Source organism: Artemia sp. Qi Xiang Cuo, chromosome 15, assembly GCF_049724085.1.
Source record: "Artemia sp. Qi Xiang Cuo chromosome 15, ASM4972408v1, whole genome shotgun sequence".
Classification (NCBI taxonomy): Eukaryota; Metazoa; Arthropoda; class Branchiopoda; order Anostraca; family Artemiidae; genus Artemia; species Artemia sp. Qi Xiang Cuo.
The window spans coordinates 57,430,552-57,457,824 of NC_142808.1; the positions used below are offsets into that span (position 1 = coordinate 57,430,552).

General features: G+C 33.8%; 1 protein-coding gene across 1 annotated transcript in view; it reads left to right on the forward strand.

The window, feature by feature from the left end:
• The window catches only part of LOC148943900 (protein trapped in endoderm-1-like), a 118,133-nt gene extending 91,557 nt beyond the window's left edge, over nt 1-26,576 (forward strand). Inside the window, exons 4-7 of the mRNA XM_089101847.1 lie at nt 3,289-3,378; nt 10,054-10,269; nt 16,686-16,878; nt 22,009-26,576. Of these exons, the coding sequence (XP_088957973.1) occupies nt 3,289-3,378; nt 10,054-10,269; nt 16,686-16,878; nt 22,009-22,194 (685 nt within the window). The 3' untranslated portion in view covers nt 22,195-26,576. The remainder of the gene's footprint in view (nt 1-3,288; nt 3,379-10,053; nt 10,270-16,685; nt 16,879-22,008) is intronic.
• Nucleotides 26,577-27,273: the final 697 nt, after the last annotated feature.

The following is a 27,273-nucleotide window of genomic DNA, read 5'->3' on the forward strand; positions in this document are numbered from 1 at the left end:
AGAGGTGCAATGAGGGTTTGGGGGCCAACCATCCTGTTTTTACCAACCAGAGGCAAAAAAAATGTTTTAAAAACCTATTACAGCAAACTAATATCGGAAATACTACCAAATTTAAAATATATTACAAACTACTCAGTTTTGAGGAGGCTCTTGAGACTCCATCCAAAATGAAGGAAGAAGACCTTTGGGTTCATACACCTCTTGGAACGCAGTATTTAAATATCACTTTCGAATAAATAATATCACTTGTATTATGTTTTTGCTATGATTGCTTATTTAATTTCTGTTCGTTTTGGGTTTATTCTTTAATAGTAATTTCTGGTCGTTTTGAGTTTGAATTTTAAAAGGTATTTGTATCTGCTGAGCTTAAGTTTAAATTGGCCTTTACTTTTCTTTGAAAAACTTATTTTTTAGAAAGTTTTTTTTAATTAATTATAGAAAATTACAATTTCTTTTTGTCTTACACTTTATGGTTGTGAGTGTCTGCACTAAAGGATAATCAAATTACATGAGCATTATAGAAAATTAACAGATGGTCTAGCACCAGTGTCCTTGGTCTTGCCCCCCCCCAAGTGTAATTGCCAACCCCTTACTGTGTCTGAGCCATGCTTTTTGCAGACCGGAGTCGCTGACGGACGGAGCAGGGCAACGTGGTTTTGACCCTCTTCAAGAGACGTCTCTTGTCACATTGATTTGCAGTTCTCATCTATGTAAAGCCCTCTGCCTCCACGAATATAACTGTAAATAAAGCTTATTTGCTTTTTTGCTTACTCTACTATTATATGTTTAAAAAAAACGTCCCTGCAAAGGTCGTTAAGACGTTTTTGCTGAGCGGTATTCAAACAGCGAGCTCTGGTTTCACTGAGGTCATAGGTTAACACCTCTTTCACCTTCCAAAAAAGGGGAGTAAAATTCAAAACAGACATGACAAGCTGGACAAAATAATGGCTAAGTTGAAATTTGATTTAATGTCGACGTTATTTTGGTAAACCGAGGTTCTGTATCGAATGACTATGGTAAAACATAAAGCAGTATCTTATCTATTTAAAAACAAAGGCAACACAAACTGTAGAGGTTTTATTGTGAACACTAATATATTTACATGGTTTTCTCGAGGATACAAAGAGTGAATATTTTCCTTTCCTGTAATCATGGTTTCAGCAATAGTTTCAAAATCAAACAATAATAAAAATACAAGATGCAATAATCAAATATCAAATACCATATAATCAAATATCAAATTTAATCAAAAATAACAGATGAAATACAACTTGAATATTAAATAAATATAACTAAATATGATCAAATATGATAAATATATTAAATTATAAGTATAATTGTATTAAATTATAAATTTCTACTAATATTAAATTATAAGTATATCAATATATTAAATATGATTTCAAAAATAAATTACAATATAAATAGGGTTATGGCTATCCAGAGATGATTCTTCGCGGTCAAGCTTCCATGAAAGATGCTGGTTAGAAAATGTAGTTTCTGCGGCATACAAAATCCTCTCTAAGAAAATTGCGCCCTCAGAAGACTTGACTAGAATTAGTGCAGTTGTTTCTGGGAAACTCTAGAAACCTTATAAAAAAAAATAGCTTTTCCAAAGCCACAAAATAAATTTGTGCGTCTGTAAAATATCTGATTGCCCTGTGGAATCCGAATGAGGTCTGAAGGCAGGGGCATCCAGGATGCCAATAGTAACTGCCAACAGCAGCAAATCTGGTGGCAGTTGCTACTGCCACCATGAAATAAATTTTGTGATCAAGAGTGATCAGTTTGGCTACTGTATTCCATTAGAAAAAAAAAATTTAAACAAGAAAAACGGGTTTTAATTTTCTATAAAGCAGTGAAATATAAAACAATTAATTATACGCAAATACTCCGAATATTTCGGCCCCACGTCCGGGAGCCTTTCTAAACGGAAAAAAAAAAATATAAAATGAAACAGAAAAAAAAATTTTCTTTTTAAAAAAACTTAACTTACATCAAAATAAAACATACTAAACACATAAAGAGAAAGAAAAAACCAAAAGAAAAATATAAATAAATAAGAAAAAAAACTCACATATTAAATAAACACTTCCATGCACTGAATGTCAATAATGATTCAACTCGCCTCCTCACAGTATATAAATTGAAATCTATCAAAAATGAAGAATATATTTATACTAAGACCAAAACAATAAAAGGTCAACTAACCCCCCGGCCTATAACCCCTAATTAAATTTCACAAGCTCATCAACCAATTTATGAATTATAAATTGAACGGATTCGTTTGGTTGCAAGCTTAGCTGCAGTTCGTTTACTTTTCCCATCATTTAACCCATTCTGACCTTTGTTCGCAAGGCCATCTTTGACCTTGATCAAAAACCACTTGCAACCAAAGTACATACTAAATCAAAAACATACTAAACACATAAAGAGAAAGAAAAAACCAAAAGAAAAATATAAATAAATAAGAAACAAAACTCACATATTAAATAAATACTTCCATGCACTGAATGTCAATAATGATTCAACTCGCCTCCTCACAGTATATAAATTGAAATATATCAAAAAAATTTTCTACAATCTACATACTTGATTTGACCAAGTCAGTAAAAACCACTAGTTCAACAGTATTTCCTAACGTTTTTACTATTTTTATATGCACACTATGTTTATTTGACCTACCCAGGGGCTCCCATTGTGGAAGAGGTAGGGCAATTCCCTCCCAAAAAATAACTCTTTTGGGTTGTTTTTATTGAAAAGAATTCCCTCTTAGGTTTTGAAATCAATTCTTTTGTAGCTTCATTAAGATAGATTGCAATAAAACTTAAGCCCTTCCCTACCTACATTTTTGTGAATTTGTACCTCTGAACCTTACCCCAGTTGCTTTTGGGGTATTACCTCAAAATATTTATTAGTTATGCTCATGGGTGCCCATGAGGGGGGGGGGCACCCGCCTCCCCTGGCTGAATGAGGCTGCCGTAGTTTTATATTTTTGTTCTGAGATTTCTATTATATAGCATTAAAGGTGCCAATTAGACGAGGTATGCCCCCCCCCTGAAATTCAGCTAATGGGCGCCCATTGTTATGCTTAAAAGTAAGTCAATTACTATTGTTTATATAAATTATCTAGTCATCTCGGACTCTTTTTTTTTTCATTCATTGTGTCTATCTCTGCTAAAAAGGGGAGGGGGTGGTCTGGAGAGACTAATAGAGCCAGATTTTGAAGTCCCTTTTTTCATTTGATCTATTATTAATTTTCATTTGAGTTATTTTTTTCTTTTTTAGGTTTGTTCTCATATCCTCTCCTTCTTGGTATGATAAAATCTACAAAGCAAAACACAATTTGGTAATGATAGCTGGAATTTGGCTTTTCAGGTACGCTTTTGCATTCAATAACTATAAAAATTAACTTTTTCTATGTCATCTAGGTTTTCTTTTTCTTTTTTATATTTTTTGTGTTCATGTTATCTTTTCTTTTTTTTCTTAGAAAATTAAACACAATAATTTCACAGAGGAGTTCATTTTCTGGACTATTCAGAAGTTTCCAACCAAGTTTTTCCTACTCATCCTAAACATATGTAGCATCCTAAATATCTAAAACACCTTAAGCATCTAACATATCCTAAACATAATTTCACAGTATGCCATAAAAGAGTAAATAAAGACGAGGACTAATAAACACTGAATTTTTAGAGTTCAAAAGAGAGCCAAAGTGATCTCTGTCATCCAGTTTCCTTCTACCAAGGGCATCTAAAAGAAGTTCTTTGTCTCACAAAAGTCTGAAATTCCAACATGTAGTAACATCTCCTTCTGTAAAATTTCACGAGCGTATTTAATACGCTGCTCCTTGGTGACACCAGGTCGTGCGCCACGAGCTCCAATAAAATTCAGCGCAACATTCTGCTCTTGAATGACAAAAGCTTCATCCAAAGACGGTTTGACCATCTCCATCATTTCGGGATCGTCAAATTCATAAATAATATGTTCCAAAATGTCTCGGTCAGCAACAAATTCAAGAGCACTGAAAGAAAGAGTCAACGCTTGTAACAGAATTGAATGTCAGTTAAATGGCACAAATATTTCTTCAATCGTCAAATGTTTACCTACTTACCTAAATGCCATCCGGCCAGGTTGACCGACTCAGCCTGCGACTTCTCGCATTTTAAGTCCTCCATTTTCTCCTTTTCAGGTAGTTGATAGCAAAAGACTTCGGAATTCAAAAGTGACTCACTACGCAAAACTATTTATTCTACAAAGAAATAAAAGCCTTGCTTTTGGTTCAAATTTTGTTAGGATACAGCTCTGTTTTCATCCTCGGACTAAACACCCTTATACCCTTTAAACCATTTAAAATCCTTCAGGCATAAAAACTTCAATTTTATGCCTGTATGTAAAATCTTCATATGTAAAACTTCAATTGCTCAAATCCTTAAAAAAGAGATAAAGAATACGGCATTGGACTTTACAGTCCCTACCGGCGGTGTTGATCTCCGTTTCTTGGCCCTTCAGCAAGGAAGTGCAAAGGGGGGTTGGGGGCCAACTATCCTGTGCCTTTGAACACCCCTCCTGTTTACCTTCCCCAGATTTCTACAGGTACCCATTTAAAGCTGGGTCGACTCTGGCTGAGCTTACAGAGTCACGCCACTGACCCCCGCCCCAAACCAAAAAATTGAGTACACTAGGATTCGAACCCTCATCCTCTCGGACAAAGGATCCTAAGTCCAGCACACCAACCCACTTGAACATTCTAAACATCTAAAATATCTTAAACATAATATATTTTAGAAAAGGAAATATGACGTGGGTTATTGAAACTTGAAAGTTTTATGTGTTCAAAAGTTCTCCCTACTTCCATTTTTGGGAGAATTGTTTCCTCCTTCCTTCAGGAGTTAATGGGGTGTAATTTTGTTATTTCAAAATAGACTCATTACAGAAGATTATTTATTCTACTTGGGAAAATAGAAAACAGACGTTTATTTTAAAATATTTTGTAGATACTGATCTTTTTCTGCCCTAAGACTTAAAATTGTTTTACCACTTAAACGACATGAAACCCCTTAGTCTTGAAAACCTTCAACCCTTGAACACTTAAAGTTTTAAAAGAGTATCGAACAGAGTATCGTAGTAACGAAAGTAAGGAGCAACGTGGCTCAATATTAACCGAAGGAAAACGGTATTTTGGTATCAATAGATATATCAAAAGAATTGGTTTATTATACTATATCCAAATATGTACGTTTCATTAAGTTCAGTATTACCCATCAAAGGCTACGAGACTAAGAAAAATTGCCTAATTTTCAAAACAAAAGGAAAAACACCCCTAAAAGTCAAAGAATCTTAATAAAAATTAAACCATCAGGCTCAGCGTATCAGAAAACCCTACTGTCATCAATCAGCAAAAATTTGGAATTTTGTATTTTTTGTCAGAAGAATGATCACGGAAGCGTGTTTATTTATTATTATTATTTTATTTTTTTTTTACCAGGGGTGATCGTATCGACCCAGTGGTCCGAGACTGTTGGGACAGGGCTCATTAATGGAAATTAGAGGCTTTAGTTCTCTTTTTAAGTGACCCAAAAATCGGAGGGCAACTAGGCCCCCTCCCATTTCACTTTTTCATACACTCATCCGATCAAAATCTTGAAATAACTATTCTGTTCAGTATAGTTGAAAGACCCAAAAACAATAACTTTGGAGATAACATGACCCCCACAGCCCCTGGGGAAAGGTCTTTAAGCTATTAAACTTGCTTATTGTTTAAGTATAGTATTTGTTATTGGGAAGTATGCATACTTTTTGGGGTGGGGGGACAGAATTTTCTGCTGTGGGGATTTTCCCCGGAGAAAATTTTCTATGGGAAGGGAAGTTTCCAGGGGGTGAACTTTTCAGAGGAAATTTTACACTGGGGGAACTTGGCAGAATTCCTATGCAAAATTCTTATTAAATGTCTTGCTTTCTCTTTGCTAACTCAATTTTACGTGCGGAGATGTTAAGGGTAATTTTCCGGGGTAAATTTTCACATGGATTGAATTGTCTAAAGGATATTTCCTTGGAGAGGGAGATTTTTCCGTGGAGGTGGAGCCAGATTTCCTGGCACTGTTTAAAAAACGATCAGAAATTAAGTAAAAAAAAGTTTTTTTCTACTGAAAGTAAGGAGTAACATTAAAACTTAAGACGAACAGAAATTATTACGTATATTAGGGGGGTTGCCACCTCTTCGACACCTCGCTCCTTACGCCAAAGTTTGAATTCTGTCCCAATTCTTTAAGAACGTCTCCTGAAACACAAGAGTCGTTTAATTTGAACATTAGGAAGCTTTTTTAAAATTACTAAGAAATTTAGCGTGAAGAGTGAGATGCTGAAGAGGGGACAACCCCCTTCGTATAAGTAAAAATTTCTGTTAGTTTTAAGTTATAATGTTACTCCTTACTCTCAGTTGAAAAATTGGTTTTTTTTTACTTAGTTTTAATAATAAACTCGATTGAGTTTTGCTTAGAAAAGAACGATTTATCTCCACTGTATTAATACCTTTCCTTTTTCTAGTATCGTCATCGATTACTATCATATCTTTTTACTCCCACTACCGTACTACCGCACCACATCGATTGCTTAAATTGTAAGTTTTGCCTTAGCAGTTGCTTTTCTGTCTCAAATCAAGATGCGGTAGTTTCTTGTTCTATATTTGATATTTGATTTGTATTAAAGATCTTATTTCAGAGTTTTATAAGCTATCAAATAAAAATACAAGGTTAAAATCACATTTTAGCCATAGTCTTCCCTGCAGCCCCATTAGCAGAGGTCCCAAATTATAGAAATTGTCCACTTTAAAACAAAAATGTAATAAATACATTGTAGTTAATTGCACATATTACAATTACACACAATTAAATTGGTTATTCAAAAAGTTTCTAAAATCGCTAATTATAAGCATTTGCATAAAACTACATTTTGAGCCTCTTAAACAAAACAAAGCATGTCTCAGATGACTTTATTCCAATGCCACCACAAATCACCCAAAACAACTTTCTGGACTTCTTGATCACAAATTTGAGGCTAAAATTACAATATAAATACACTTGAACGCAGCATGTAATTTAAAAGTATTAAAAGTGCTATCCTGGCAAATCAAGGATTATGATTTAATAGCAGTGTAATAGTCTTTAACATGTATTTTTTTGCAGTTTGTTGATACAACTGACTGATCCAGGGGAGTCTTAAATCCTATCAACATTTCTACGGTTTTCTATTGATCGCCTAAAGGTTTTTTTTATAGGGATACCTCCCACCTCCCTCACTTTGTGCAGGTAAACATATGAATTGAGTGTTTTATGTAACCACAATCTGTGATAAGGGGGAAGTGTCTCACCGCAGCACTCAAATTACAGGCTAAGTCTGAAAATATTCATCGGAAAGAAGTAATATTAGGGATTATATTTTAAGTTTCTCGGACAACAAATTCTTATTACGCTCCCCTTCTCCGACTGGGAAGTTCTTAGTAGTGAATTTTGCAAGAAATGACGTTAAATTTGCCAGCCGTGGATGTTCAGTTGCCTCCTTCCCTCTAAGAAAAAGTGCAGCACAATCCCATGGTTAAATCCATTGCTCTTTCTTATCGAATAATTATTCATTTTGTGGGAGATCTGTCAAACTTCAAGCGACATAAACCTGTCGGAGTTTTCACGAAACGACTCTGGATTTTTGAAATGCGTCTTTCGACTTTACGAACTGGCGCCGATAAGTGACTAAAAAACAGATGCGGCACAAAATGACAGACCTGAAAGAACTTAATTAAGAAACAAATCAATTAGCTTCTGGTTTTGGTCAAAGCAAATTATACAAATGTAGACATTCTTATATGCGCCAGAGACAAAACCAGTGGCAGAATAGACAGCCCTAAGTTGCCGTATTCCTAAGGGGCGGGGCGCGTTTGTGTGGTTACTGAGTGATTTTTTCGGTGGTCGCTACAAATTTTTACGTTTGCTGGGCAATAAATTGATTACTTATTAAGAATCCAGAAAACACATGAGAATTCTATTGAATATCAGATAGACATTACCCGGTGTTTCATATGAGACGCCGTATAAAGATACCTAGGGTTGGTTACGTATTTAATATATGCTATGGTTTACCCCCCCCCCCCCCCCTTATGTGCAAATATATAGCACAAGTTTGTTTCTAAACTATTATATTTTTATTATACTTTGTTTTATTTCATTAGCATTAGCATTAACGAGGCTTCACTTCTTGCGTTTTTTCTGGATTCTTAATAAGTACCATAAATTGTTCAAGGTGGCACATTTTCAAAGTTTTTTTTTCTTAATTTTATCTTTAGCGTATTATTGCTCAGAAAAAGTTTGTTTTTGTGCGTACACCATCTTATAAGAGGTATTTGTTAAATTGGCGTGACTAATCATTTGCTTTAAACAAGTAATAAAACAAAACAGATAGTGGAGCTTAAACTTAAAACATTTAAACTATTACTATTAAACTTAACTACAACTATTGCTAAACTGTAACTATTACTATTAACTTAAACTGTTATTAAAGTACGAAGGATGACGAGATAAACATGTTTTTTACCTGAAATGGTAAAAAATAAGATTTTACCATCTTACCTGAAAGCCCATGAAACTGCCCCATCTTTTCTATCCATACCCAAAGGCCATAATGTTCTAACATTTTTCTTTAGGCTGTTTAAAAACTAGGAAGATTTGGGCTAATTTCACATTTCGACAGTGTTGCCACATAGAACAGTGAAAATCAATAAGCAAAATATGTTTGTTAAACTTTACAGCACTTTTCGTCCGCAAACAACCATACGATGCCATTAAATTGTTCACAGTGTACTCGAAATTATTCTATAAAATCAAGCACATAATTACAACAAATACTCTGAACGGTGTTCCCCTTAGATGAAAGCCAATAATTCATTTCTTGAATTTTCCGCAATTTGTATTATAGTCTTGTTCGAATTAGGCCTCAAACAGTTTATTTTTAAGAGAAATTTTTAAGCTTACATGGCTAAAAGTAGATAATCTTCTCATGTTCTTCACGAATGAAAATCTTAGGGAAAAATGAATTTTCTATTAGACGCGAAAGTGTGGTGCAACGAAGTGCAGCTTGGTGCAAATTCTAACTGTGGTTAGAAGAAGTTTGTTTCCACGATGGACTTCTAAGTGATTGCCATGATTTTAATAATAAGTAGATTATAAAATAGGGAAAATATATAAAACAACAAAAAAAGTAACCTTAATTGTCTTTTTAGTAAAATTCAGAACGAAAAAACTGCTTCCTTTATTCATACAACAACAAGTATCAGCTTGAGCGAGAGTGCACCCCTTCGCAATAGTGCACTCAAAAAAAAAAAAAAAAATACAATCGGCTGTCCATAGAACATCCGAGGGAGGGAAAAGGTCGAGGTTCGTAAGTGCAAAACAGGGTGCATCGGTAGCAATCGATAGAATATGTTCCCGGTCCAATTTTTAATTGGTCATTTCGTTTAGTTTTGATTTTTGTCCCTTTTGCTTTCGTTACAGTAAGGCGACTCTTTTCTTTTGTTTTTCTTTTTTTTTGTTCAAGCTCAGTTTAGATTCTGAAACACCTCATGAGGTTGTTATTTATATTTTTTGAGCACTGAAGACGGCTTAGCAGAGGTCTTCGCCAAAATATTTTCTCTGTTGTTTGTCTTTTTGTTTCTCTAAATAAATATATATGTACATATATTCATATATTCAAGCAAATGTTATATGAGGTACCACCAGCAGGGTCGTATCCTTGATTTTGTTCGGAGATATACTTTTTTTTTCGGCTGGGGTGGTTCTAAGAAAAATTTAAGAAAAAGTATCACAATTTTTTTACATGCATTTTTTTACGAGTCAAACAAATATTTCTGGAGAGAAGAAAGGGGGGGGGGTTCAAGCCCCCAAATACCCCTGTAGACGGCCTTGACCACCAGTCTATATGATTCTGATACTTTCAGGACTATACTCTAAGAATTAAATCTGTTAAAAAATGTATTGTTTGGAATCTTATTACTCTGTTCTTTTTCAGCTTTGGAATCCTCCTTCCAACCATGTTTGATTCTTGGGGTACATTTGGCCTAGACGCACCAACATTTTCTTGCACAATTTTGAAGAAAGACGGAAAATCACCAAAGAAATTCCTGTTTGCTTTTGGTTTTCTAATGCCCTGTATTGTCATCATTTTTTCATACACTTGCATATATATCAAAGTGCGTCGATCCAGATTGAATATTTTAAGTCATAGGTAAGACATAGTCATATGGCATAGTCATAGTCACAGTCACAATCATAGGTAAGAGGGTACAACAGAGAAACAGAACGACTATTTGTTATAAATCATTTGGGTCAAAAACATTTCATTTTTTTTTCACTACCTTAAATAAAAGACAAATAAGAAAAATTTCGTGTAGGGATTCTGGAAAACTTCAGGTATGAAACCCAGGTGTAGCCTACCTAAGGTATGAAACCCATATAATCATATAAAGTTTCAACTACACAAAATACATATAAAGTTTGACTTTCTCTCCCAAGGTCTCAGGAACAACTCCTGAACACACAAGGACCATTTATTTGGAATATGAACGTTTTTCAGTGCAGTAAAAAACTGTTGCGTAACGAGTGAGAAATTAAGGAGGGGGCAACCCCGCTCATATACAGAATTATGTTGGTTTTAAGTTTTGACGTTGTTCCTTACTTTCAGTTAAACAAATTGTTTTTTTATTTAATTTATAGAAGAAATCAGAACATCGCTAAGACCAAGCTGACTGCTTTTCCAGGCGTCCTCTAGTATAGAGCACAGCAAAGTCGGGCTATACGGGGTTATGTTGGCTGTATTCGGTTACGCACGGTTTTTGGATTGTTTTGCTTTGTGATATGTTTTGTCTGATTCTGCTTTAGTTTTGTTCGTTTGGGTTTAGTTAGGTTGTATAGTAGTGGTTGTTCAAAGAGGAAAAAAGTGAGATTACTTTCCCTTCATTCCATGTTACAATTATGTTTTAATTTCATTGGCTCACATCTCTGACGTATTTTCGTTTCCCCGTCACGCTACCCCTTATTATTGGAGATACAAATTGCCCCGTCTTCTTAAAACATAATATATATATATATATATATATATATATATATATATATATATATATATATATATATATATATATATATATATATATATATACACCTGAAAATCGCAATTTTCTAAGAATATCTTTTGTTTGTTTCAAAACTGAAACTGAAAAGTTCTCAAATGATGCAACGTCATGCATGATGCAACCTCTCTTAAATAAACTGAACCCAGCGAAACAAAGAATTACTGTTAAGAAATCTAGTGACTCTAAAGATTTTCCATCTTTATGACTTAAATGCACACACAGAAGAGCCAATCACATGGATTTTAATTGTTAATTCGTTTTGCTGGCTTTAAATTTCATTGATCAGTTTTCAAACAAACCAATTTTAAGAAGACGGGGCAATTATACTCCTTTTTAGTGCAGAACTTTTTAGTGCAGGACCGAAACTGGAGTCTGTAGTGTTTTTACTGTAAACATTTAAGTTCATCTGCTATGGTCTCTTCTTCTTCTTCTTTATGGCATTGGTATTTCATAGGTTTCTTTATGAGTAGGTTATAATACAAAGATTAGGAAATTATTCTACTTCAGAGTTATTAGTGCTAATAATCTTGTTCACGTTATTGGGACGGCATGATTAGAAATATTTGGGAAAAGCATTGAATGGGAGTTGATCATAACATTGCCTTTTCTCTATCTGATTCCTACGCTATAAGTATAATTAATACAAAATTGAAGATGTGTGAGCGTGCTTTGGTTACTTATTTATCCTCAGTGTTTCAGACACTATAACAAGGTTAAGCATCGTTTTTTTGGTGATACAAAGGTCATGAAATTTTAAGCCTTACCAAGGTTATAGGAAAATTACGGATAGTAAATTTTACCAACCAAATTACGAATTATTATTAAAACTACAAATTACGTATGGCCTTACTTTAATTCATGTGTATAAGACGATTAGAAGAGACCACGCCTTCCTTCTCCTAACTAGCTTCGTTATTACTTGATATAAGTATATTATGAAACTCATGGCTTTTTCTACTTTTGAACCGCGATTCTGAACCTGTAAGTGAGCATTGCTTCAACAACAAGATGAATACAAAAACAGGAATCTGTTTTACTTTAGTGTTATTACTGCTAATAGCCTTATTCACGTTTTTACGCTTGCAACGGCACTATTAAAAATCTTTGGTAACAACACTGAGTAGAAGTCCGCTATTCTATTTCTTTTTTTTATTTCTCTTATATAAGCAATTTTAGTTCTAAAAATGAAGTCGTTTTGGTGTTCTTGGGTCACTTATCCACCAAGCAAAATTATTTACTATTGGCGTTTCAGGCACAATAATGATGTTACAACCCGTCTTAACTGGTGTTACAATCGTCATAAGGATTCTACGCCTTAGTAAGTTTATACATAAATTGCAGATAGTACATTTTGTCTTGTCTTACTTCATATATAAGACAGTTAAATGAGACCATGTCATCCTTTTTCATTAGCCTCATTATTAACACAAGCATATTAGAAGGGTTCATGCCTTTTTCTCCTTTCGAATTTTTCTCCTCCCTTCTCCTTTATTAGGCTCCTTTGAACATTTCTCCCTTTCTCCTTTTTTCCTCCTAGCAATTCTGAAACATGTAACAGGTCACTACATCATTACTAAGATCAACCTGAAAAATAGGAATTAGACCTGCTTCAACTTTATTATTGCTAAGAGCCTTATTTATTTTATCACAATTGCGACGACATAGTTAGAAATTTTTGGGAATGGTATTGAACGGTAGTCGATTATTCCTATTTTTACTATCAGATTTCCGTATAAATGCTTCCGTATAAATACAGAAAATTATTTATCCTCGGTCTTTCAGGCCCAATAATCATATTATAATAATAGTTTAACAAATATCACAAGGATTCTACACAATAGGAAGTTTATATAATGATTGTTGAGAGCATATTTCACCTCGTCTTAATTCATGTTTAAAATAATTAGAAAAGACACGCCTTACTTTCCTTTTATTAGTCTCTTTGTTTAGTAAGTACAAGACAGTAAGAAAAGCTTACCGTCTTTTAGGATCAATTCTAATACCAAACTTGTGATTTTTTACTGGTACTTCAAACCGGTATTTCTTCGTTGCAAGAGGAGTAAGAAAAATAGGATGGTATTCTACTTTAGTGTTATTAGTGCTACTAAAACTATTTATGTTATTACGGCTACATAATTAGAAATATTTGAAAAAATCATTGAGTGACAGTCGGTTATTCCATTTCCTTGTTTTTCTATTTATGTTCTTTGCTTTAAGAAAAATTAATTGAAAATAAGAAGTCTTGTTAGCATTCTTCAGTTACTTTATCGCCGCCGTTTTAATGGGTATTACAAGGGTAACAGGAATCCTATTCCTTAGCTCATACCCAAATTACGGAGAAAACACTTCGCATTGTCAAAACTCACGTATAAGGTGGTTAAACGGGACAACACCTTCCTTTCTTTTATTAGGCAGATATGGAGAGGTCATGCCTTATTCTCCTTCAATATAAATATCTAGGTACTGGTGCACTATGTGGGCACTGCTAAAGAAGTCAAGTTTGGTTAATGCTAATTAAATAAAATAAAATAGGATGAATATATGATAGTTTATAAGCAAATTTGGGCTATATATTCGCACATTAGAGGGGTGGGGGGCAGGAGCAGATCCAGGATTTTTGTAGGGGGGGGGGAAATAGGTTGATCCGATAACTCTTGTTAGGAGCAAGTTAAATTAACGCAAACTTGCGTTAATTAAGTGAATTACACTGCTTTAGACTACGCTAGGGGGGCGCCCCCTTGCCCCTCCCCTGGATCCACCACTGGTGGGGGGTAAAGCATACCATATATTAAATATGTAACCTAACCTAAGGAGCTTTATACCCAAAACTTTGTCTGGATTTTTTTTTGCTAATTACTCGTATTTAACCAGGTATTGGCTCATACAGTTTGTCTCTGTCAAATTCAGATTTTAACTTTGTTAATGCTTGAACTCTTAAAATTCTTGATGGTGAGGATTTTTTTTTTTTCTTGTGGAACAAGATTCTCTGAATCTACCCCCCACCCCAAAAAAAATATATCCTTGAGATAGCTCCCTCCAAGTCTTATATCCACCCCCTCCCCCACTGACGGCCTCGAATCACTTATAAGGACTAAAATGTCAATTCTGCTTTAATAGAAACAAAATTTTAAAAGAGTATTAGAATACCAATCAAGTAAAAAAAAAAAATGAATATAAAAACGTTTGTAACAATTAGTAAATTCATATTTTTTTTACGACCCTTATTTTTGTTACTGTTTTCATCCTTTTAGAACTATTCAAGTTTGAGTTTTTTGTTCAATGTAACCTAAACTAATCTAACTTAGGTACCTTTTTCCCCCTTAAATAAAAAAACAATCGTTTAAATATTGTAACTCGTTGAGAAACCACGGATTTGCAGTCATTTATCTATAGCGGTTTCTTGCAAATAACCTGTTTGACGGGTGTTCTTGACTGGTTTCCTTGTACAATATATAGCAGTGCCCACATAATGTACCAGTACCAATATCTATCCCAAACCAGTAACAGGGTATTTTTCCAATACTAAGATGAGTAACAAAATTAGTGTTTTACTTATACTAGTTAGTGGGCTCATAACCTTATTTACAGTATTGCCCAAAAACGAAAGATCCGTATTGCTGTTAATCACCAAATTAGAAAAGCGGTTTCACTACTTAAGGCGGGGCTTAAATTGTATTATCCATGATTCACGCGGCTACTAATTTTGTTGACAATTTCGGTATATTTTGATTCAGACCGGACACCCAAGAAATGATATTTTAGGGTTGACACCCAATATTTCTGTGGCAGCTTTAAATAATACTACTACTACTAACAACAAGTCACAGCAGTACTAAGCCGCCTGAGGCCAACACAGCCGCACATCCTCCTCCTCTATCCAGTCTAGCAGTGAGAAATTTATTAAGCTATTAAGCTATTTATTTATTGAGCTATTTACAAAGGACATTTAAAATGCTTTTTAATTGAAAATACTTTTGATTTAACTGACACAATGTAGGCCTAGCATATTTTCTCCCTTACCCTCTTTACTCTCTTTTACCCTCTCACTGTACACTTTTCAGGCACTTTCTCCCAAACTCTCACGGTTTATATTCATTCTTGTTTTGTTTTTCAGTCTTGGAATAAATTACAGGTTTTCTCTAAACTTTTTATTAATTATTCAATATTTACTTTTGTTCAAAATGTTGTACATTATTTCTCTACCTCGAACCTACTCGTCAAAACCAACCAGAAAGTGGAAGTGCGATGGAAGGGAAAATGGAAGTGGAAGTGCGACGCTTCTGAAGTAAAATTGGGTACTAGTGCATTATGTGGACACTACTATATATTGTACAAGAGACGAAGCCCGTCAAACGGGTTATTTGCAAGAGACTGCTATAGAGAAATAGAATGCAAAGCGTGGTTTTCATTGCGTTTACGATATTTAAACTGTTGTTTTTGGGGTTTAGGAGGGTGAAAAGGTACCTAGGTTAGGTTAAGTATTTAATATATGGTATGCTTTACCCCCCCCCTAATGTTTAAATATATTGCCCAAATTTGTTTATAAATTATTATATATTCATCCTATTTTATTTTATTTTATTTCATTAGCATTAACCAAACTTGACTTCTTTAGTAGTGTCCGCATTTTGTACCAGTACCTAAAATTGCAACTTTGTGGACCCCGGGTTAGGTGTAGAACTACCGTCACTACAGCTATGGTAATGCACATTCCTGATTTTTGTTCCCTAAAGCTTCATTCATTAGATAATTTCTTAGACCACACTGCTTTTCCATTTACGAATACTTATGAAAGTTTAAGTGAGAAAACAGGTTTAATTTAAACCAAACAGTGAACAAAACGTGCTAAAAACAAACACAACAAAAGATATTAATTAATTAAAAGTTCGAATATTTCAACTCAATATCTGGCAGCCTTTATCAAAAAAAGGAGAAAAAACAAAAATAATTTGATTTATTTAAAAAAAAAACATACAAAAAAACACAACAAGAAAGAGAGAGAGAAAAAAAAGCAAACAAATATACAAAAACTTGCGTTTTAATCAGGGGTGGTGACCTGAGTTTTGTTTTTTGTAAATTTCCTTCAAATAAATATAGTATTTTATTTTAGACAGACTCAGTTTGCCAACCTGATCCTATAGAGGAAAAATATCTAGAGATTTGGATGTTTCTATTTTGTGTTACAGTTAAGCAGTATTGAGAAAGTTTTATTAAAATATGAGTTTATTCATTTGTTTGTCTTTTGTCCTTTATTTTCTCTTTCTTGTTGTGTTGTTTTTTTATGATTCAAATTATTTTGTTTTTCTCCTTTTTTTTCTTTATCTTTGATAAAGGCTCCCTGATGTGGAATTGAAATATTGGGATTTTCTTTTTAATTAATGTTTTTATGTTTTGTTTCTTTTTAGTACATTTTTAGTACGTTTTGTTCACTACTTGATTTAAATTAAACCCGTTTTTCTCTCTTAAACTTTCTTAAAACTTTCATTGATTACAAATAATTTTTCACTTCCAGTACATCACCAAGCAAACTGAGTCAAAAAAGTATCAGCCAATCAAATGGCATGTCTGTCCAGTCTTCAAACGAGCCAAAAGGAAATTCGCAAAGGAAAGAAGATTTGAGACTTACCAGAATGATGCTCACCATATTTTGTACATTTCTGTTGTGCTTCTTACCCCTGATGGTAGTTAATGTTGCTGACGATGAAGTAAGGAATTCTTAATAAGCATATATTTGAATAGGAAATAAATTTTAGGAAAAAATTGTAAATAAAAAAGGAAGAATGAAGATAATATAAATTTAATCAATAACTTAAAAACTATTAAATTATAATGGTTATCCTAAAATGCGTCTGGCTTGAAAAATAAGTGTGAAGAACAATAACCAAAAAGAAAAAAAAAACAATACTTATAAAAAATGTTAAGCTTACTATAGTTTAGTTTAAGTAGATAAAAAACAATAATAATTGTTTACTTACTTACGGCGTGAATCATGAGTTACCCCATCCTACCTGGCAAAGGTGACCGCTCTTTCAGGAATGCAGGAATAACCAATAATAGAAGGTGCTTTATCTACCCGATGTTCCTTATACTGCAATCTGTAGCCAATATCAATTCCATTTCGACCAACCATGATTTCGAAAACGTACCCTAGTGTTCTTAATTAGATCGATTGTCTATCAGAACAGGCGCGTACACAGGAAGTTTTTCTAGAGGAAATAATAAAAAAAAGTTCAAGATTTGAATTAAAAATGGCCCATAAACCTTAGTAATTATTGCACTTTGGAGTTGAACCCTGAAACCCCCACCGTCTGGGTACATCCTTGCGTCAGATTCAACGAATGAATCAGCTAAAAATCGAAGATTTTGGGGAATTTATGTTTAGATGGCGGAATATATGACAAAGGAAATTTGATTGTCGTTGAACTAAGATGAATGACCTATGTTGACCTACTAATGAGAGTAAAAATAATAAAAGCTAACAAAAATGGAAATACAACCGTTTAACTAAAATCATAACGAGTGTAATGCCCGGAACACCAGAACAATCATCTTAACTCACTTATGTTGTCATGAAAAAATGAATAAACTAAATGAAATAACTACCGTAGGACATAGTGTAGTCGTGCAAAAAAATACTTCCGAAAAAATTGACTAAAACATTTACCGAAGAAATTCAGACAGTTAGAAAGTCCACGAGACACAGCTATTAAAAGTAATCCCTTATTGAAGGGAGCTACTAACCATAACAGAGCTACTAACCCCTTATGAGCACGTTTTAAGCACGTTTTAAGGCGTGACATAAATCCATAAATCGTGAACATTTTTATTTGTTTTCTAATCTTTGTCATTTCCAAAGAACGAGCTGATTAAGAATTAAACCTAGTGGAAAGTATTTTACAAAACCAACCTAAACTGCATGTTCAAACAACAAACATAACTCTAGTAGCATCTATTTCTACTAATAACAATTCAAGCACCAAGTTATCTGATTCTAACACAGCTGCATAAACTCCAGCCCTCCCATCCTGTTTAGATATCAGCTATTTAATTCCTCCCAGTGATTTCTGGCTTTCTTTGAATGGTTTCTTAAGAACTCCCCTCCCAATTGGTGAATTTAATGGAAAGCATCTATGTATGTATTATATAAAATAGCAGCTTAAAGGAGGCCAATAGTTTCAATAAGTTAAAACAAATTATTCAAATCGAAAACACTACCAATTCTTCATTATTTTTCAGAGATATGAGGGACGAAACCGACTAAACAAATCAAGTCATTGAACTGTTTTATTTGCTCTGTTTATGGTAAAAAGAAAAGAAAGATTCTAGTGATAAAACCTTCGCTTTCAAAATGCAATATACAGGACATTTAATCTCTTTTATCTCAGTAATGGCTGAAAATGGGTTTAACTGAAAGAATAAAAAAAACTGGTGTCATTTTAGAGCGGGGGGGGGGGCATTTTCCCCCTTAGATTTTGAAAAATTATTTTTTTAAATGCTTGTTTTCATTTAAAAAAAAAAATTTTAAAAAACTGTCCTCCATGGATTTTAAAAAATAGATCCCCCCCCCCATAATTTTACTGAATTGACACCACTGGTAACGAGTGGAATACAAGGAGCATCAGAACAGTTATCTATTTCACTCAGGTTTTGCCGTTCACGCGATTAAAATTATAACTGCTCAGTATACTATTGAATGTAAAAAAACAAATTCCTCAAATGATAATAAAAGGAGACAATAAGACCTAAAACGAACATAATACATTCGGAATGGAAGGGAAGCTACGCCACCTCAACCCGTTCTTCACATTTAAATTTAATAGTACTTTAAAAATACTTCTTATTTCCAAATAATTTTTATTCCCTTCTGTTTGTATAGTTGATATTTAAAAATTGGGACATAAGATCAAGCCCCAAATTAAAGTACTGGGAGCTGAGGAGGGGCAGTCTTCTCATATAATATTGGTTCGTTTACGTTTTCACGTCAGTATTTAATTTTTTGAAAAAAAAGATTTGCTTCTTTATTTAATTCCGTTGGGTTTTAATATACTTAATGCGGGGAGGCTACCCCCACACCCAATCCTGACTTTTGAAATGAATATTTAACTTTGATACAGTAATACTTCGAGAAAAAGAGTTTATTTAAGGCATTTGCTTTGTAAAGTTCTTTAATTTTTGTTTTTAAAATTATGAAATTGTTTTATGTGCTTATAGCAATAACGAGCATTGTTTATAGCAATGACGTCCGTTGATTATTGAATTAAAATTAATTTGGAGGAAATGATGAAAACCTTGAGAGCCTTGGCTAATTGGAGTAGAGCCAAGGAATATAGTCTTTGTGGGAGGCACAGCTGACATTAGTTTTTCAGAATTGTATAAGAATGATTCATTTCACTTGTCGATAGATAGTCTATCATCCATCCTATAGCAGATCTAAGGCTGATAGGCATGAAGTAAGGGTAATTCAAATAGTCTATCAGTTTCATAAGCCTTTTGAATGAAATTGGAGGCCCCCCCCCAAAAAAAAAGGATTCAAAGATTTATGACTGACCATTTCCACAGGACCTTCAGGGAATTGGGTAGCTGAAATTGCTCATATTGTACGAGTTTTGCCTACTGGGAAAGCCCACTGGAATTGCAACTGGAATGAACGAGATTTTAGGTTGACTCATGACGGACAATGTCCACTGGACTTGTAGGCAAAACGGGGAATGAAGTTGCCTGGACTCACAGGCAAGGAAGCGATCTAAGTTAAAAATTCAGAATCGGCATGAATAATAAATTTTGTTGTTGCATGAAGTTGTAATGAAAAATTCAGTTATTAGACTTGTTTCATAGCAGGGTTGCGCTTATCTTCGTTTACATGGATTGCTTCTTATGGAATTTGTCTAAGGAACACGCCAAAGGCTATGAAAAACCATGGAATCTAATGATAGAGTGAAATTCCCTTAGACTTAGAATATACAGATGATTTGAGTGTCCTAGATACAACTTTTAGCGGAATGAAGTTTTGAAGGCTCGTACAGCCTAGAGTGCAATTATATATTTGAAAAATAAGTTTATGAAAACTAAGTTGCTTCGATTGCAAATAAACGAGGGTGAAGAGGAATGTTACATTACAAAAAAATCCATCAGCCTGATAGCTTCACTTACCTGTGCAGTATTAATCAAGACAACCAGCAATACAAAAATAAAAAAGTTACAACGTAACTGCCAAGAAAAAAAAAAAAATCTGAAATTAGATTCTACCTGTTCGGCTGGTTGATTTGTGGGACAACTAGAAATTAAATACGACTTGAACAGGTGATTTTTTGTTCAATAGTTGAGGCAAAATCTGATTGGTGAAACCAGAGACAGAGACATCTATCTAAATTAGTATTATAATATTACCTGTGTGCTTGAACGAAACGGGTTTTTATCGTTTTTGCATTGAACTGTATCGTCTAGCTTTGCTTTCTAAGCAGCAAACTTTCAGAGTAGAAACAGGAGTTTAGCAAGTTAAACAACGAACAAAAATGCGTGCGTAGGCAGAGTCACCTGGCTCAACCAGTCTTTAAATAATGTTGCTTGAGGTTTGAAAGTAAATGATTATTTAGAAATTGTTTTGAGCTGTCAAAGATATGACAGCTGTCATCTCAGAAAATGAGCGGGATTTTTTTTCAATGAAAGTCATTGATGCCGTTAATATTCAAGTTCAACTTGTACATTAAAAGAGTAAACAAATTCTTGACCACGCGCTGCTTATTAAACGATCAATCATCCCTGAATATCATAATTTGCCTTTCAAGACTTAAAAAGAACCGATGAAGACTAGATCTAGATCTGACAAAAAAAGTCAAAAACCACGGGTGATTTTGCCATGAGAGTCATAATGAAGACTCACTTAGACTTAGATCCTTCGACACCTAGTGGCATAAAGGGCAACAATGGCTGACCTCCATGTCAGATGATCCTCAGCTAGAGATCATGGCTCATTGAGTGATGATCATATGACCCTTGCGTAAACTTCAAGGGAACGACCAATGGCGATTTGTGATGTGTCACTCTTCCAGAAGCCCGGAGCAATCCAGCTCCAAACGTCATAGGGAAGTCCTCCTTGCCTCATTCGATTCATGCAACACAGTATCGCCACTTTCTAATTCGTACTTCGTCTGTTATTTGAGGCTGCTTGGTGAGAAATCTGACCCTGGTGGTGGGTACTCAGCCCAACAAATCGCAATTATTCTTCGTAAGCAATTATTGTCAAATCCAAGTAACGTTTTCGCCACAAAAACGAAGACAAAGCTTTGCCTAAAAAAATTTATAAAAAGCCATCAACGTGGTGAGCTCAATAACTAGTACTAATTAGCTGATTGTTAATAATAATACCCGAATTTTTCTGTATATGTTTCCGGAAAGAGATTTACGTTTACTAAAATGGCTTTGTTATTTCTAATAGGCTGTTTGATTTTTTTACAGTTCAGTATAAAATAAACAGTAACTAATTAAAAGCTTTTGGAGCATGAGACAACTATTTAAATTAGTGATGCCCCTTTGAAAATAAAGGATTATTAGTGATTTTCGCTAATAATTTAGTGTCGAAACTTTCAAGTGTCGAAAATGCGACAGCAACTTTCTTAGAATATAAACAGAATTGTTTCCTATTACCAGATTTGCTTTCTAAGTGGCAAATGGTCAAGACACCCGGGAAAAAGATTCGGGTATTTTGGTAGACTTCACCAGAAGCAGGGGGTATTTTGGGCTAGCCATAGGACAGATTCACGTCAAAACTGCACGTGCGTGTGTTTAAATGTCTTGAGTTGCTTTTGCACCTGTTGATTCTTAATTATTTTTTTTAGATAACTGTTCCAGTGTTGCATGTTTTCGCTTCTATTCTCGCTTGGGCTTCGTGTGTAGTGAATCCTGTCATATATGCTGCCAGCAATCGCCAATATCGAGCTGCGTACAGAGCCCTGTTCTGCAAAGATGGACCAACCACCTCTCAGGCTAGTTCCAATGCATCTGGAAGAACGATGCTTCAATAAGTTTGGTACTTTGCCACTCATGCTGATCGCATTCGTGTTATACGGACAAATGTGGTCTAAATTATTTGATTATCATTGACACTTTTTAGGACAATCAAAGAAGAGGGCCATTTCTATCAATTATTTTGCAAATTTTTTGTCAACAACCAATGGAGTGAGAACCATCACGTCACTCAACAGTTCCAACTCATTTTAAGAATCGATTTCCAACCGGTGCTGTAATTTAATTCTCTTGCTGACCATATTCATATTTACGAACAAATGTTATTTCATTTATTCAAAAGTTCAAATGAACAATAGAGCTATGATAAGACACATATACTGTAACCCAGGTATGGGTGAATGAACTTTTACTAAGTAAATTTTTCTGAAGTACTGTCGTAAGCGGTAGCTCTATTGAATGTGGAAGAATCGTTTGACAAACATCGTCTGTTTTATCCAATAGCTTCAATGGAAGATAGACTAAAATTAACAAACATGTGCTACATGTGGGTGGAGAGTGAAATGATTTTACAGGTGAGACAAAGTGCCACCCTGGCTGTTTTTTTTAGCACCCATGGAGCTAAAAGCACCCATGGTGCTAAAAGATTTTTTAGCACCCATGGAGAGCAAGTGCCACCCGTGGGAGTTCCATCAACGTCAATGAGCTGCACTTCTGTTAGTTGAATTATTTGTCCATCATACAGATATTATTAATGCTCTATGTATAAACCTATTATAATTTATTCAAATTGAAGATAACAAATTTACATTTGTATTCCATCTAAGGTTTCAGTATGTGTCTTTGCTGGAGTTAATACCCTTTTTAAAAGAAAATTAAGAGATTGAGAATTAAAAATGAAATATATAAGGTTTAATAAAAGTTTATTTTTTGTAACTTTATCACAACCAAAAATGGATACTGAGTATATGACGAATGAACAATCAAGTGTAGATGGTAGGGGCTGTATTTCTAGTTAATGGCTGCACATAAACAATTTTTTGTTCTTTACTATTTTTCTGTTTTTACTGTTTTTTTTCCGGTTTTTCTCTGTATTCCATAAAGACAGGTGTGGTGTCACATATGGTAGGCAGTTTCACGTCATGTAGATGAATGCTTCATTCAGAACAAAATTTTTGCTATGTTTGGGTATTTTTCTAGAAAACTAGGCATAGTCTAAGGTGCGTGCACTGGGGTGCTTCAAGGACAAGGCCCTCCCAAAATAATACATAGTTTTTTTATTTGTGGGCAGATATTTTTCATGTTCTATATATAAACCTAGTGTAATTTATTCAAAATGAAGATAAAAGATTTACAATTGTCTTCTATCTAAGGTTTTAGTATGTTTCTTTGCTATTCTTTGCTGCACTTTGTACAGTTAATACCTTTTTTTTAAATTAGAGATTGAGAATTAAAACTAAAATATATAAAGCTTAATAAAATTTTTTTTGTAACTTTATCAAAACCAAAAATGGATACCGAGTATATGATGAATGAACAATCAAATGTAGATAGTAGTGGCTGTATTTCTATTTAGTGGTTGTACATAAACAATTTTTTGTTCTTTACTATTTTTCTGTTTTTACTGTTTTTTTTCCGGTTTTTCTCTGTATTCCATAAAGACAGGTGTGGTGTCACATATGGTAGGCAGTTTCACGTCATGTAGATGAATGCTTCATTCAGACTGGAATTTTTGCTATGTTTGGGTATTTTTCTAGAAAACTAGGCATAGTATCAGGTGCGTGCTCTGGGGAACTTCAAGAACCAGGCCCTCGTAAAACGATACATAGGTTATTTTTTTTATTTATAGGTATTTCTTATTCAAACTGTTGATACGATTTGACAAAAAAACGTGTTAGAACCGGTATGATATTAAAAAAAAAAAAAAAAATCAACTGAAAGCAAGGAGCAATATTAAAACTCAAAACGAGCAGAAATTATTCCGTATATGAGGGGGTTTGCCCCCTAATCAATACTGCGCTCTTTACGCTAAAGTTCGAATTTTGTTCCAGTTCCTTAAGAATGATCCCTTAATCAAAAAGGCCGTTTAATTGGAATAGATAGCTCTTTTGAAAGTACTAAAAAAAAAACTTTAGCGTAAACAGTGAGGTACTGACTAGGAGGCGAACACTCTTATACACATAATAATTTCTGTTCGGTTTAGGTTTTAATTTTTCTCCTTACTTTCATTTGAAAAAACATGTTTTTTTTTTATTTATTTTCTGATCGGTTCTTAAATAATGCTGGGTAATTCGGCTCCCCCTTCATAGAAATGTTCCTTCCCCCATGAAAACATTCTCCATAGAAAGATCCTCCCACTTAACTCCTTCCTCCGACGCCCCCCCCACCAGAAAAATCCCTCCTGAAAACGTCTGTATACTTTCCAATAACCAATAGTATATGTAAACAATGGGCAAAATTCATAGCTTGCAGCTCTTCTCCCGAGGAATGTGGGGGATTAAGTCATCCTCAAAGACATAGTTATTGTATTTTCGACTATGCTGAACAAAATGGTTTTCTCAAAATTTTGATCGGGTGACTTTGGGAAAAATGAGCATGGGAGGGGGCCTAGTGGCCCTCCAATTTTTATTGGTCACTTTAAAAGGGCACTAGAACTTTTAATTTCCATTTGAATGAGCCCTCTCACGATATTCTAGGACCACTGGATCGATACGGTCACTACTGAATAAAAACAAACAAAGAAAAACAAAACAAATAAACATGCATCTGTGATCTTTCTTCTGGCAAAAAATACAAAATTCCACATTTTTGATAGGAACTTGAAACCTCTACAGTAGGGTTTTCTGATACGCTGAATCTGATGGCTTGATTTTCATTAAGATGCTATCACTTTAAGGGGGTGTTTCCCCCTTTTTTTGAAAATAAGGCAAACATTTTCAGGCTCGTCACTTTTGATGGGTGAAGCTAAACTTGATGAAACTTATATATTTGGAATCTGCATTAAAATCAAATTCTTTTGATGTATCTATTGGTATCGAAATTTCGATTTTTAGAGTTTTGGCTACTATTGAGCCGGGTTGCTCCTTGCTTACAGTTCGTTACCATGAACTGTTTGATAACCTCCCTAAAAAAAAAACTGTTCGAGCCTGTATGATATAACCTCCCCTAAAAAAAACAGTGTTCGACCTTGTATGATATAACCTGTAATGTAGATTCACACTGAATTTTGTAACTTTACGTGCAATTCATGTAGATGTATGGAACAGCTGTTAATAGTAATTTATGATAATCTATGTTTGTACTATTTGTGTAGATATTTTTTTTGAGGTGCCTATAGAAAAAACTATTGAGAAAATAAGATAGTTTCAGCCGAGGATCTACCCACTCTCAATAATCGTTTACACTATGTAGAGTCCGACAAGCGTGGCCATATATGTAATGTGTGTCATGTAAAGAAATAGCACCCTGAGATGAAGACTATATGGTGCATATTGGTATTTTATTCAAAAATCTTTCATTGCTTCTCTAACAAATCGCGTTTTTAATTGTTGCTTCTTTTATTTCTGCTATTGTATCTTTCATTATATTACTTGTATTATATATTTTATTGCTTCTGTTATTGCTGCCATTTTATCTTTTATTACATTACTTTTATTATATCTTTTATTGCTTCTATAGTTGCATCTATTATTTTATTGCTTTTCGATAAGATCTTGTTGTAAATATTTGTTTTTTGATAATCTGTTTGTCTTTATGAAATAATGTAATTTTCGAAACTATTCGTGAACAAATTTTCTACAAAAACCAATTTTACGGAATGTTTTGAGGCCTAAGACTAATAAAACTGAACCCAATTTTCTGTGATGAATGAACTAAAGCTGGTTTTTGCCCAATATCCTAAAATGTATAAAATATCCCAAAGTAAACGAAGTTTCCTCCCCTTAATTACTGGGTTTAGTTCATTATATGTTTTAAGTGTAAACGGGAAGTAATTTAATGAAACTCTCTCTTTCTCCGTCTCCCCCCTCTCTCTTCCTATTTGAATCGTTCTCCCTTTAATTATTTCTCTTTACCTCACTTTTATTCTCTCTTCATTTTTCTTTTTTTTTCTCACTTCCCCTCCCCCCTCTAGTTTTGATCAATATATCACAAAAAAAAATTATGAATGAAGGTGAATTCATTTCACTTCCATTTATTCTCAGATATTACCCTAACTTTACAAAAAAATGGCAGAATAAAAAAAAAATTAAGTTGAAATGGAAGAGGGTTGGGGCTTCAAAAATTTCCAAGTAAAAGGTGTAGGTGCTCTTGAAATGTAACAAGTTTAAGTTAAGTATAGATTGTCATGTTTTTGCTGTTGAAGTCTATTCAATATTTTACTTTTTTATTTCTATAAATTGATAAGTTGGTAAGCATAAGCTGAATAAATGAATTTTGTTATCAGGAATTTTTTTTTTAGTTTTGAGATAACATAATCGAGAAAATTCTAATCATATCAGGTACCATTCACGATAGAATGTTCTAAGAAATTCTTATTAACAGGAAACTGTTTGGCCTATAGTGTAGGATCAGTCCAGACCATACTATAAATTCGCCAATTCAGTGCCTTCTGATTCTCAAATCGTCACTAATTACGTAATTTTATTGTTACTTCATACGACCAGAGGTAAATTGTAAAACATTTCCGAAAGCAAGTTTCTGCATTGGTCATTATTTGTCATATATTCTATTAAATTCTTATTAAAAAATTTTTGAATCAACGAAAACTTTTTTCTATAAATGTTATAATATTGTATTTCAGTTAATAACAATTAAAAAATACAAATATCAATGACAACTTATAGAATTTAAGAATAATTAACGAATCTAATAACTGTCTAATAACATAAATATAAGTATGATAAAATAATATAAGTGTAATGAATTAATAGTAAAATTTTCTAAGTAAAATTCTATTAAAAAACCGTTGCAAGTGTTGAAAATCTTGAGGAAATGATAAACTCATGCTACTAATCCACAGATCGTGTCTTTGTACCATAAAATTGGTCCTTAAAAGAATGGACCCTAACTCTCCTTAAATAACAATTGATTATTTCAGAGAAAAGTTCCGAGTCCTTAAGCAATTTTCCGAATTGTCC